Source organism: Cibotium barometz, chromosome 33 (genome assembly GCF_041138505.1).
Source record: "Cibotium barometz isolate CiBa-2024 chromosome 33, ASM4113850v1, whole genome shotgun sequence".
In the NCBI taxonomy this organism is placed as follows: Eukaryota; Viridiplantae; Streptophyta; class Polypodiopsida; order Cyatheales; family Cibotiaceae; genus Cibotium; species Cibotium barometz.
In genome coordinates, this window is record NC_141078.1 from 25,605,779 (window position 1) to 25,620,500 (window position 14,722).

At 44.0% G+C, this 14,722-nt stretch overlaps 1 protein-coding gene across 5 annotated transcripts in view; it reads right to left on the minus strand.

Moving 5' to 3' along the window:
- Nucleotides 1-3,188: 3,188 nt before the first annotated feature.
- The window catches only part of LOC147619438 (uncharacterized), a 45,800-nt gene continuing 34,266 nt past the window's right edge, over nucleotides 3,189-14,722 (minus strand). For 2 of the 5 annotated variants that reach the window (XM_086773104.1, XM_086773100.1), the window contains exons 2-6: nucleotides 4,560-4,642; nucleotides 4,302-4,478; nucleotides 4,084-4,182; nucleotides 3,745-3,990; nucleotides 3,189-3,623 (exon numbers count right to left, since the gene is read on the minus strand). In XM_086773104.1, the coding sequence (XP_086629230.1) occupies nucleotides 3,327-3,623; nucleotides 3,745-3,990; nucleotides 4,084-4,182; nucleotides 4,302-4,478; nucleotides 4,560-4,631 (891 nt within the window). In that variant the 5' untranslated portion in view covers nucleotides 4,632-4,642 and the 3' untranslated portion in view covers nucleotides 3,189-3,326. Of the gene's footprint in view, nucleotides 3,624-3,744; nucleotides 3,991-4,083; nucleotides 4,183-4,301; nucleotides 4,484-4,559; nucleotides 4,643-4,793; nucleotides 4,816-6,380; nucleotides 6,632-14,722 lie in introns of those variants that run through there. The other 3 variants (XM_086773101.1, XM_086773102.1, XM_086773103.1) reach the window with 3 other exon arrangements.

Genomic DNA, 14,722 nt, shown 5'->3' on the forward strand with positions numbered 1-14,722 from the left:
ACCATTAACATTGTTCACCTAAAATAGTTCAAGGCAAACAACACACAATTTTCCTTGGGGTATACAAGTATTAAGTGTCCAAAAATACTTGCAATAAATTGCAAAAAGCACAACTTTGCAAAACTCAAAGTATACTTAGCTTTTCTTTGTCACGTTCAAAATATCTCCTCACCATATCCATAAGATATCCTAAGATATATCTCCATATAGCTTGCCTCCTGCAAGCTTGATTTATAATCTACAATATCCATATGGAAAGAGTGCTAAACACGGGCACATAAAACCAACTCCATACTTCAAGGATAAAATCTGTGAATCCATAAATCCTTAGACCAACTGTCTACTCTACTCATGCTCTTGACACATGACTGCTTCCATAAGCTCAATAGCAAAACTATTGGTCAGTGTGGTCCCCACTTCTTATCTTTTCTCTTTCTCGTTTATGAAAGAAAACCTTCGCTTCCAAGAAAGCCTATGCCGATACCCCTGTAACCGATTGAGGACCCGAAACAGAAAAACACATCAAGTACCAAACAGAGTATGAACACAACAAGAAACCACAAAAATATAAAGACACCGCGCTGAGCCAGAACGGATGACCCCCTGTAGGAACTCTTTATTCAGTAGAAGTTTTACAAGAACTCAAGGTGAGGGTGCATATAGCACAAGATTTTCCATAAAGCATCAACAGGGCTCATGCCCAGATCTCTATCTAGAGCCAAGATAAAAACAGTACCAAAATAGCTGTCCAAAACAGTAGTCCCGAATTTGCCCGTTGCACGGCTAGGTCTGTGAAAAAGAAGAACACCAGCTGAAGTCACACGTGTGGAAGTACGGCTGCTGTACCGTGTACGGCTATTGTACGGACAACAGGCAGCCAGATGTGGAGGCAAAAGACACTGTCGACCAGCCTTGGAAGTTGGGAGAGTGGCGGAACAACTGTACGACCAGTTGCATGTGGCCTCTTCAGTGTACGACCAGCCTTGCAAGCGGAAGCTGTTGTTCGGCCAGCAGACAGCAAAACGAGAGAAAGGGAGAGTCAGCTGCCAGTTGAGCGCCTTCATAAAAGACAACCCCTCCCTTCTTTTAATAGAGTGGATCAGCCAATATTAACCCCCCTGCTTTTCCTTTTTGCCCAGCCCTCCCTCCTTTTTTAATAGAGTCGACCAACCAATACTAACGTTACCCCATGCTTTTCCTTTTTGGCCAAAAGTGGTTGAATCTGCTCAAAATGTCCCTTTTATCCCCAACTTGTTGCCCAAGCAAGCGCCCCCTTCTATCCACTTTGTACATGCCCAAAATAATAATATGTCCAGCCCAACTTTAATGTTGTGTGAACATACTTACAAACCTTATAAGTCAATTTAATGATTAAATTCCCATGATGTTCATATTGTGTAGCCATCTTTCAAGCCAATCCTTGTCTGTGAATGCTTCAGCTTCCTTCTGTGGCAAATCCTCGTTCTCACCTTGGTCATGTCCTATGCGTAGGCTTGCCCCAAAACACTGATCAAGACTGGTGAAGGGGCCAAATGGTGACAATTTATCTCCGATTGCGGTCACCTTTTTTTGGCAGAAAATCTTGTGGTTGCATAGGAGCCACATATAAGAGTGGATAAATACATTCTGAGAGTCAAGACAGAGTTTTTAGAAGAGACTTTGTTGTTAGCAACACTTTGGTTGAAATGTATGCTAAATTTGGCTCGCTTACAAAAGAATGGAAAGTGCTTGACAAACTTCTTGTTCAAGATGTCTCATGGAGAGACTAGTGGCAAGATATATTGACCACATGTATTATGAAGAAGCACAACTATTTTAAACGGATGGAACTTGAGGGTGTCACTTTGAATGCTATCACCCATGTTTGTAGCTTGATATCATGTAGCAACATAGGATCCAGGGACACAAGGGTGGAGAAATACATGTTGAGTTTACTAGAACAAGGTTGCTCTAAAGTAGGATGGCCAACGCATTGGTCGATATGTATGCTAAACTTGTGTTGCCTTTTGTAAAAAAACAAGAGGTGTTTGACAAGCTTCTAGTTGAAGGCATAGTTTTGTGCATGCCACATGTCTAGGGCTTTGGTGTTGAGATGGCCTAGTCACTAGGCCTCCAATTGAATGAATTCATGCACATGAATACGCACACACATGCTTGGGTTGCCAAGCTATCTACACTCAAAACTTGCAAACATGAGGACCTTCATGTTGGTAGCACCGTAGTTTATATGACAAACACTACCCGTGTCAAATCTAGTTACATTTTAATTAAAATTCACAAATTACTTTAACTAGGCTATAACTTATTAAAATGATTTCAAAAACAAAGACTCAAGCTTTAAAACTTCCTAGACTTGCTTCATTTTATGATTTGCTTCTTATTTACACTCAGCAAAGTAAGAGGAAACCCTACCCAAAGAGGGAGAGCTGTTTTCCTCATGTTTTTAGGTTGTATATACCTTTCACGAGGGTTTCTTTGTATTGTATCAGCCTCTACAGAGGGTTGTAGTCTGCATCATGCGAACACTTTCTTTTGACTAATGAAGGATCTTTTATGAGGGGAAGGAAACCCCTCCTATATTGAAACTCCTTTTCCATCTAGCAATAAGCCTCTACTGCTTGGTGATAGCAGTTAGTAGAAGACCCCTTCTAAGTAAAACATATGGCTAGTTAATGAATTAGGCTCAATAAAGGAGCAACAAATCAATGCCTGCTGTTAGTTAGCAACTGCCTCTATCTAGTTAAGAGAAGACCCCTTTTGCCTAAGATGTGTATATAGAACAAATGAGTGCTAACAGACTGGCTATCTAAATAAAGGAGCAGAAAATCCTTCCCACATAGGAGCACCCTGAGTAGACAGTTGCTACAAGGTAATAATGCACTTCTCATGATTGCAGATGGAGATACATTTGTGCCTCAAGCCAACATACCCAGAAGCTAACATACACCAATGATCATTTCAGTACTTGAGACCCTTTTCTTATGTGTATATCAAGGACAAATCCAAATCTTGCCACATTCAACAAGAAAAAAAAAATGTCATTCCAAAGATTCAATGAGGCATGCAAGCTTCACTAGACCTTTCTTGGGAAGACTTGGCATTACAGCCCCAATGTGGATTTTCCCCTCCACCTCCACAAATGTAGCCTCTCCCCCCAAGAGGGGCAATGGAGGAAGCATGGAATATAATTCTTGTATAAAGAGTTATTTCCAAAATATTAAAGGTTACTGTATAATTTTTAAGTTTAAGAGGGATCCAACAATAATGAAGATATAGCAACTTAATGTAGACAATCATATTGATTGAAAATGCTATGAAAATGTGGCCTATTCTTTTTGCAAAATTTCTATCTCAGAGTCGTGGCCAGTTCCACAAGATGCTTCTCCGGTGTCATCTAAGCTCTCATCATTCAATTGCCAGTATGCTGCCCGCTTCAAATCATCCTCCTGCATTTGTCTGCTGTTCGCTTCATGATCATACAGCACCGTTCTTTTGCCTCCAAATGCCGTGTTCAGTTGATCTATGTCGAAGAGCTCTTCCATTAACTTGAGACTTTCAGGGTTTTTCGAGTAAACAAACTTCACTTTTTGATAGGTTTTCAGGTCAAGGAAATGCCTCACAACCTGTCAAAAAAGGTTGCCATCCAAACTTCCACTAAAGTTAACATAAATACAAATTAATTCGTACTAATATTGATCTAAACTTAATCTAAGCACCCTCCATCCACAGGCACTGAATTGATACCTTCCAAAATGCTTCAAAGATTCTAGGTGGGTTGTACAGAATTGCATACGCAAGCCTCTCTGGATAGTGGTTTTGTAGAATACTGGTGGTTGCATGGGTAGTTTTGATGGGTACTGCAGTGGAAAAGGACCATCCCTTGAAATCTATTAGCCAGACCATTTGCTCTTGATCAGGCGGCAAGTTTAGAAGGGCATTCTCCATTAAGTATACCAAGTGCCGCATCTGACCCTCGTGAGATGAAGTATTCTGGGGCACAGATGATCAAATACATATTACACAGCCATCCAAAACATGCAAGCACAGACAAAATAGAACCATTCGGTATGTCTGTTTGATCACCTGATTTGCTGGCACCAGCACCAAAACAGTTCTCCCTTTTTTATCAAAGAAATCGGCTCTATACACCTTCCCCGTTTCGCCTTCTTCTGCTACATCTGTCTGAGAGAGGCACACCCCCACGCACCCATGCACACACACACACGTATATACAGATATAATATTCATGCAATGCAGAGATGCATGAGAATTGCATAAGTTTTACTTCTTTCTGAACTCACCCATCGAAGCTCTTCTGGTTTGAAAGCTGCCCTCCAACTGAGAGTCTCTTCCAGCATTTTCTGAGAATTCTGTAAATCCCAATTCCTAGCCCGGAGGTACCGCCTCAAACATGCCTCAGAACAAAACTTTTCAAAACGTCCCGGCAAGGGACCAAGGGATGCATTCAGCTCATGGACCTGTACTGTGAGAGGGGTTTGAGTCGCACATGAACATGTATTTTTTAATCCAAAATCCATATTCTAGCTGCCTAACATTACCTTTGATTGGTCTTCTTCCAAACTAAGGGTTTTTTCCACGCCATTGACTTCATGGCTTTTACGTCTCAGCATCCTGATGTCCACTGAATGCCAAGTTGAAGCCAATAATCAGAGAGTATGTGAATAGTTTCTTGACACATTCACAAACTACAAACGATGCCATAATCTCTCAAGATTTTTTTTCTTGGGCAGTGGGCTATACGTTATTTTATAGATGCCAGTATTCGAACTCACACTCTTCTGGGCAGCATAGTATGATAGCCACTTGGACAAAGGCCCAGCAAAACAACTACTAATGAGGATGGGACCATGACAAATTGTCATCATACTGTGCACTACAAAACAAAGAGACTAGAAAAAAATAAGCCTCTATAAGTTTCTCATAGTGTAATCGCATCAAGACTCATAACTCAAGGTCCCAAACCTAATCAATCTTACAAATGGGTTTGTAAAAGCACTCACCACTCCTCTCACCTTCAAGGATGAATGGTATGCATGCCTCCCATACCTAGTAAAAGGGCATGGGAAAGCAGGATAATAGCTTCGCTTGAAAAAAAAAAGGTCAAATGTATTTTCTGATACAAGATGGATATTATGCCAGACTTGTCCGACCAGAGCACTACTATAGCAACCATATCCTTATTTTTATATCCAGACTAATGACTATTTACCTCTAGGAAACTAGCACGAAATGCAAGAAACCTGAGACCTGGCAGAGGCACCTTGATGTGTACTCAATATTGCGATCAGAGTCAGGCTTGTCCACCAGCACAGAAGCCCTTTTTTATCACATTGAGTCTGTAGAGGAGATTGCCAGAGAGCTATGTAATCCTGCCTGTTTTTGATAGAACCACTCATCTCAAGGAAGACTATAGTGATTATAGTGTTTCATTATCTTCTTCATGTTTTCCAATAGGATTTTGAACATGCTTTATGCATGTCCTAAGAACACTACTACCATCATGTACAATCCTACTTAAGAGTACCGTCTATGTCCAAAGAGGACTCAAGATAGTTTCTTGGTCATCGTCTTATACGTTGATGACATGATGCTCACAAACCCTGATGAGGAACAGATTTCAGCTTTCACAGCTGAATTATATTCATCATTTGAGATATCAGATCTGAGCCAGTTGCATTTTTACTTGGGCATTCAGTTCTTACAGCGTGATGATGGCATAGTCATGATGCAATCAAAGTACATACAAAGACTGCTTAAGAGGTTTACTCTTGAGGAGTAAGCCTGTGTCTACACCAGTTGAGACAGGTGCCAAGCTTAGCATTCAGGATTCTAGAGAGCCTTTTGATCATACATTATATCAGCAGGCTGTTGGTTGCTTGATTTGTTTATGCCATACGAGGCCAGACATTCAGTTTGGGGTCTCTCACTTGAGCGGTTTTTGCATAGCCCAGGCTCCAGGCATTAACCAGTTGTCAAGCGGGTTTTCCGATACTTACACAAGGAACTGAACACTTCGGATTGTTCTATCCGGGGGGGGGGGGTTTGATTCACAACTGCATGACTTTACAGATTCGAATTGGGCTAGATGTTACGACACGAGAGTGTCCACTAGGGGCTTTTGCTTTCGTCTTGGTGATTCATGTATATCATGGCTCAGTAAGAAACAGTCAACACTAGCCACTTCCAACTATGAAGCGGAGTACAAGGTAGCTTTTACAGCTATATTTGAGAGTGTATAGCTTAGACGCCTTATGGTTGATTTGGGACAATCGTCCTCCACTACCATTTTCACTAACAGTCAGAGGCTAGCACAAAGCATTAATTAATTAAATCAACACTCCAAGTAGGAGTCCACTTACATGTATGCCCGCCCAAGACCGATACTCATAGTTGAATGCCTAAGAAGCACATCCAAGCCATTGCAAGCACGCACATCCGCTCAACACACGAACACGCGAACAAGGGAACAAAAAGGGGTTCACACCACCCGAACCCAAAAGATACACCATTGTATTCACAGCTTTTCCCCAATAAGCATTAGGTAATGTCATTTCACTTAGCATGCTCCACAATCACCCTCTTTTTCCTCTCGGCAATGCTATTTTGCTGAGGTGTATACCTGCATGTATAATGCCTTACAATACCATGATAAGAGAAAAAATCATAAAATTCATTTGACAAGAACTCACCTCCTCTATCTGTCTTGAGTGTCTTGATTTTGCATCCAGTTTGATTTTCAGCAAAAGCTTTGAATTTCTTGAACCATTGAAGGGCTTCAGATTTGTGCTTCAAGAAGAAGAAGACCCAATCTTCTTTGTATAATCATCAATGAAAGAAAGAAAATATCCAGCTCCTCCCAAAGTTTTGTTTTGGGAAGGTGGGGCCCCACACATCTAAATGCACAAGTGCAAAGGATACTTTGTTTTGCTAAAGCTTCTTGGAAATAGTTTCTTTTGTTGCTTACCAAAACATGCTTCACATAGCTTAAACTGATTAGCTTGTATGTAAGGCAAACTTGTATCCATACCATGTTCACTAAGGCTTGCATATGCAGAGCCTTTTATGCCACAAGTCAACATAACTAACAGTGAAGCTTTCCATAGCACATGCAGATTGGTTAAAGTGAGTAACCAATTTAAACATTCTACCCACCTTGTTTCCACTACCATTAAGATTTCCATTCATGTCTTTCACAAAGCATCCTTGGGGATCAAAAACCACTTGCATATTTTCCTCAACAATTTGCCCAACACATTAAATTCTTTGTGATGTAAAACATTACCTATGTGTTGTTGTGGAAGACCTTGTTGCACATTGATTGGAACTTGCCCAATCCCTTCAATTGGATGTGAAGAGTCATCATCTTGAAATTTCTGGAAGTTTCTCCATGTTAGAGAACCATTCACCATGGCAAGTCATGTGGTTGTTACATTCACCATGGCAAGTCAACTATGGCACCCAATGGCTCATTAACCTCATGTATTCTCGAGAAAGCTTGCTGTTTGGGTCATGATTTTTCCTTTCATCTACAGATTGCATGAAGTTGGAGCTTATGCTTTTGTTGTTGTTTGGCTCTACACTACTACTCCCAATGACCAGGTTTACCACAAAATGACATTGCATTCCGTGCTTGGGTGCCACATGAACATATCTGTACAGCAGGTGTAAGACCTGGAATGGAAACTGGTCCCTTGTGAACCCCAGTCCGAGACGAGTCAGCCAAGGTTCCACTCTAAGCGTCCATGTCACGTGTACAAGTCCCATACATCGTCTTGGTCACGTGTGCAAGTCCCACACATGAAGCACTACCAATCGGTACTGTGAGTCACCCTCTGGAATGATGCCATGTGTTCCAGGCATTAGGCTTGTAGCCAAATGCCAGGCACCGGAGGAAGCATGTAGTTGCATGTAGGATTTGCATAGAGTGTCAGGCTATACCCAACACTTGGGCTACCTAGCGAAGCCCATGGGCCATGACATTGGCCCACAAGAAGCCCATAGGCATTGTTGGCCAGCCTCTAGGAGGCAAGGGCCCAGTTGGCCAGCCCCTAGTGGGCATGGACTGGCTGTCGGCCAGGCCTAGAAGGCCTGGACAGCCAGTTGGCCAGCCCCAAGGCTGCACAGCCAGTCGGCCAGCCCTTAAAGGGCCAGTCCAGCAGGCGGCCAACACACAAGGGGCAGCCTGGACAGCAGAACCAAGGCGGCCAGCACATGAGAAAAAAGGCACCTATTTTATGAGCATTAAAACAGGTCATGGGGGTGAATTAAACAGGCTGACAGCCATTATTAACCCACCGACCAGCAGAGGACTTGCCTATAAAAGCATGGGCTAGTCAAGAGTCAAATCATCTCATATTCACGAAGTGCTGAAGGTATTCAAGGGCCAAGACAGCCAAGGGAATTCCTAATGTAAAGGTGAACTTGAAGGTCAAGAACTAGGTCATCTTTGTTAGCACATTCATCCCCAGATTCTGCTCTTTTCTGGTGCCCACTTTTGCATGGCCCTTGCTTGTGGGCTGGCCACCCCTTTTTCAAGTATTATTCTGGGATTTTTCCCAGCTTTTCTAGCATTTTCCAGTCGGCCTGTCCAGTAGCTCCAGTCCGCCTGTTTTGCAGCTCCAGTCGGCCAGCTTACATCTACTATATATAGTGGGTGCTGGCCTCTCATCATTCATTCAGACTTGTACATATTTTGCTCCCTCACTCATGAGACTTGTAGTGTCTCTTGCTTGGGACTGTTTTGCTTCAGTATATTCAGCATAGTTCTCTCCATATCTCTCTCTCTCTTGCACTCTCTGTTCAGCACATTCTAGTGCCACTCTGCTTCCGCTCTGTGCACTCTTTCATGGTATCATCGCTCCCGGTTTAGCAACCTCTTTGCTGCCCCAGATTCAGCACTGTTTTCAGCACCTCCTTCTCTGCGTTTTCCTTCAGATCTGCAGCTCTTTCATGCTGCATTTTCTGGACTGAACCTGGTCACTTTGCCTCTGCGTTTTTCTCTCAGATCTGCAGCTTCCTTTGCTGCGTTTTCTGGACTGAACCTGCTGGTTGCTGCGCCCTTCAGTTTGGCTTCATCAACAGAGCCTTCTGGTACTGTTTGACCAGTTTTCTTCTATTCCACGTGGAGTATAGGACATAGGCGGCCTGTTTCTTCAGGACAGCAGCTTCCTTTGCTGCGTTTTTCCTCTCCCGTGGGTTTGCTCCTTTTCAGAGGGGGTCTTTGGTGTTGCAGGCTTTGGTGGCACTCTTGGTACCTGTGGAGGACACTCCTACTTCAGAGTTTGTGCAATTTTTTTTTCTTGAGATTGAGCCCAAGCTTTTGTGATGGCTGCACCGACTTCTCTTCATATGTTTGCTGAGTCTGCCAAGTTGGATGGTTCCAACTACACCCTATGGAAGGTGAAGGTGAAATCGGCCTTGCGTGGCGTGGATCTTTGGGATTGGCGTGTTACACTGGCCAATGCCACCCCTCCCACCCTTGCTTCCAGTGGCGCGACTCACGCACAGATTGATATTTGGCGGTCGAATGATCGACGTGTTTTCTCCTTTCTGATGTTGAACTGTCAGGATTCTGTTCTCTCTCATGTGCATACAGCAGATGCTGCACATGAAGTTTGGAAGACTTTTGCAGATCTCTATGAGATTAAGTCTCCGGGTCGGATTTTGGCGTTGGAAAAGCAACTTATAAACTTATCAGTTTCTGCATTTCCATCTTTATCTGCTTTCATCTCGAAGATGAAAGATCTCCGGGACGAGCTTGCTCTTTGTGGCAAGGACATCTCCACAGAGGACATGGCTATTCGGCTGCTCTACAAACTTCCAGAGAGGTTTGATGCATACTTTCAATCTCTTGTTTCTTCTCCTCGTCCTGTTCCAGTTACTTGGGAGGAAGTTCTCCTCTCCGTTATGCAGATTGAGTCTCGCTTTGAGGAGCAGACTGGCACCTCTGGTGGCCCTGATGGAGCTTTGGCAGCACGAGATAAGGGAAGAATCAACAAAAGAAAGGAAACGGGGGTTCTGACAAGAACTCCAAGGATTCCGACAAGGATAAAGACATCAAATCTTCAAAGAATAAGGACATTGAATGTCATTATTGTGGCAAGAAGGGTCACAAGTCACCCCAATGTCACAAGAAGAAGCGTGATGAAGCAACAAAGAACTCTTCCTCAATGGCGGTGTCTCAACCCAAGAAGGATGATGGCATTCTTCTCTTAGCAGGTACTCGGCGTATACTTGCTCTTGTGACTTCTCAATCACAGTCTTGGATTGTTGATAGCGGTGCTACTGCTCATATGACACCCCATCGAGATTGGTTCGAGGACTTCACTGCCAGATAAGGCGAGATCACTCTGGGTGATTCTTCTTCTGTGCCAGTGCATGGACATGGCACTATCCCCATCTTCCGTTAAGAGGTACTTCTCTGACGTTCTGTATATTCCAGATTTGGCTTTTGACCTTTTGTCAGTGAGTGCTCTTACAGCTCAGGGTGCGGAGGTGATCTTTTCTCGTTATGAGATTACCATTCGTGATAAGGCGACTGGCGGCATCTTGGCTCAGGGAGTCCAAGATAGTGGTCTCTACAAGTTAACCGCTTTGCTTTCTTCTGGTGCTTCTTCTGCTCTTTGGCATGCTCGGTTTGGCCATTTGAGCTATCAGCTTCTACAGCGAGCTTCGAAGGATGGGTTGGTTGAGGGATTACCGACCATCAAGGCTTCGTCTGCTACCTGTTCCTCTTGTTTACAGGGGAAGCAACACCGAGCCGCCTTTCCGAAGGAGGCGACACACAAATCTTCGCCATCACTTGCTCTCATTCATGCAGACTTATGTGGCCCTATGAGTACCGCGTCTTTGAGTAAGGCGTTGTACATGCTCGTGATGGTGGATGATTTTACCAGATATACTTGGGTTTTCTTTTTGAAGACCAAGGATGAGACTTTTCAGCACTTCTGTGATTGGAGAGCTGAGGTGGAAAAAGAGACCGGTCACTCAGTCAAGGCTCTGAGGACCGACGGAGGGGGTGAGTTCACATCCCAGGAGTTTAAGCAATATTGCAAGACACATGGCATTCGGAGACAGCTTACTACATCATATACTCCATCACAGAATGGAGTTGCCAAGAGGAAGAATAGGACCATTATGGAGATGGCCCGTGCTATGCTTGAGCATTCTTCATTACCTCGACGTTTCTGTGCTGAGGCGGCTTCCACTGCTGTCTACATTCAGAACAGGTCTCCTACTGCTGCTCTTCCCCATAAAACTCCATATGAGGCTTTCCATGGTGAGAAGCCCTCCGTTGTTCATTTCTGGATATTTGGGTGTACGGTTATGTTCATGTGCCTAAGGAGCATCACTCCAAGTTGGACTCGAAGGCTCAGCGCATGACTTTTCTCGGATTAACCTCAAGAAGAAGTTTCTACCGCCTCATTATCTTGAGCGACTCGAGGACAAGTATCACGGATTGCGCCAAAACCTGCTACCGGTCCTCCAACTTGCAAATAAAGTCACTCACCTAGCTTTCCAGTTGCAGAAATCGGATGCGACAAACGAGGACAATTCCTCTACAGTTTGGGCACGCAAATCTTGTGGGATGTGCGCATGTTTGAACCGGAGACTTTTGATCGTGCACTCTCACTTGGGTGAAGTGTTGAGATGAAGTACAACAACAGAAAACCAAAGACCTCCTAGCCCAGAGTAGCCAAGGTAGCCACTGTCTCTGGCAAGGGCCAGAACCAAACCCAGTCAGGGTCTACCTCGGGAGCCTCTGGCTCCAAGAACTCGAACAATGGAACTCGCCTTGCTTCAGAACAAAAGGCTCTGGCCGGCAAGATAGCTGGTAAGCTCAGTTTCGAAGAGCGCGAACAATACAGGGAGGGGCAGTGTTTCATTTGTCATACAAAAGGACACACTTCTAAGGATTGCCCTAAGAAGACCCCTCCTCAGACCACCATCTCAGCCTTACCAGCTGCCGTGGTGAGCTAGCCTCCCACACCAACTGTCGCTAGTCCACCAGCCCCCACACCTTCGTTTGGCGTCATTGTCGGTCGAGAGCTCGAAGATAGGCAGAAGGACAACCAGGACCCGGAGTATGAGCGAAACGAATTGCTCAGGACTTTTGGCTACATAGGTGACTAGAGAGTCGTTGTCTTGTTTGACAGCGACAGTACAGAGGACGATGTCACGAAATAGGTCGCTAGACGAGCCCGTTTTTCATTGACCTCGATAGATAAGAAAGCGGAGGGATTTAGCACGTGCATGACAACGAGCATCAAGTTTGAAGCTTGCCGAGCTAAATTAGTCGTCCAGGGCACATAATTTATGCGCGATTTCATAGTTGTCCCTCTTGTAGGCGCAGACATAATCTTAGGAATCCAGTGGTTTCACACGTTCACCCCAGACATTGATTAGGACCAACACACATTCCAGATTACCCGAAATGTGTCAAAGGCTCCCGTGATCATTAAGTGTGAACCAGGGATACCTAGCTTTCCGGTCATTAGCCATATATAGGCTAAACGACATTCAAAAAGGCGCACAGTGTGCAGTGACCTATGTTCAGACCACCCAGACAGTGACTGGTTCCAGAAGGTCTTTCTTGGGGCACAACTTGCCTCCTAAACTTCCCCCATCTAGACCGGAGGACCATAAAATTGAGCTCCTCCCAGGTTCTGAACCCCCCAATAAGTTTCCATACCGCCTGAGCAAGGCCATTGAGACAGAGTTGGACCGTCAACTCCAAGAATTGCTACAATCCGGTTTTATACGTTCTTGTGTGTCTCCATTCGCAACCCCGATCCTTTTCATGAAAAAGAAGGTTGGATCCTCCCCGCTTTGCATAGATTATTGCGCGCTCAACAAGCTGATGATAAAGAGAAAGTTCCCTATGCCTTAGATTGATTACACCTTAGGGAGGCTGAATGGAATGAAGGTGTTTTCAAAAATTGACCTCAAAAGTGAGTACCATATCAGGTACAAATTGTGGATAGGGACATCCCCAAAACCGCATTCCGAACTGAGTGGGCCTACTGCGAGTTCGCGGTCATGCCTTTTGGTTTAACAAATGCCTCAGCTACGTTTAACCACATGATGACGTGGGTATTTATTAGGGACTTGATAGGAAAGGGTGTCTTCATCTTTTTGGATGACACATTGATGTGAAAAAAGTGATGAAATTGCTGGAAAGCAATGAGCTTTATGTTAATGAGAAAAATTTAAAATTCACCTATACGAGGTTCATTACCTCGGATGTATAATCAGTGTCGAAGGCATCCGATTGGACCCTGCAAAGGTGGGGGAAATCCTTAATTGGGAGATTCTAGAAATGGCATGTGACATTCAGTCGTTTGTGGATATTTGCCAAGCATATTCTAAAAGAGTGCACAGAGCGGAAGTAAGATGAGCACTAGAGTGTGCTGATCTGAGAAGTGCAAGAGAGAAGGAGATATGAAGCTAATAAGTTGAATATACTGCAATGAAAGCAATCCCGAGAAAGAGACAAAATAGTCTCATAAGTGAAGGATACAAAAGGTGAGAGTGTGTCAACACATGAACCACACCTCCTCAAGAACCAATGAATGGAAAAGGGAAGAGGCCAACCCACCTATATATAGGTCATATGGGGCTGGCCGACTGGAGCAACAAGACCTGACCGATTGGACAAGAGGAGCTGGCTGATTGGAAAAGCATCACCCAACCTGGGAAAAATACCAAGAAAATGGGAAAAAATAGGGTGAAAATAAGGGTGGCCAGCCCACAACCAAGGACCATAAAAGGAATCAAATGTGGGCACAATAAATGGGCAGAATACATGGGGAGAATATGGGGATGACCAAGGACCATAAAAGGGATCAAATGTGGGCACAATACATGGGCAGAATATGGGGATGAATATGCTAACACCCCCTCTCAGCACTAGATGCTAAACAAACTCCGAGAAGCCAAAGATGAGGAGCCAAGAAAGCCTAAGACACTGGCTTGGTGAACAAATCTGTTGCATTCTCTGCTAAAGGACAATACTCCAAACGCAAATCTCAAGCAAGAACCCGTTCATGAACATAGTAATACTGAATCTCAATGTGTTTTGTAGTACGAGCATGAAACACAGGGTTCTTGGCAATAGCAATGCAACTCTGATTGTCACACCAAAGAAGAGTAGATCCGGTAGGAGAAAAGTCAAGTTCTCCCAATAATCTCCGCAACCAAATTGCCTCACAGGCAGCATGTAGCATTATATGGTAGTGATGTGTGTGAACACACTTAGGACCGCCGGGACACTTTTTCCCTCACTAGGAGGTTTTTTCCCCCGTGCGTATGTACACTCTCTTATGTACTCATTTTGGGGTGTGTACTTATCTTTTGTATCTAGCACACATTTGTTCATTTAATATATATACCTAGATGAATACAGGAACATGCCCAAATTCATCTTTTAGGAACGTGCATGTTATATACTCATGGTAGTCAACCCACAAGACTATATAACTATCAACTCCATTATGCATAGTATGGACTAGATACTACGACATCCCCACTAACGTCATCAGTGCCCAATAGTGGGTGTAGAACTCTGTATCAAGATATGCTCTCACACATGCCCCACACACACACACATGAGCATATATTCACACAAAGTCCTTCGTACTGAGTTTCTGTCAAACCTCCGGAGATGCAAGTCTCTCAAGCTTCTCTATCTTGTGTGTATGCA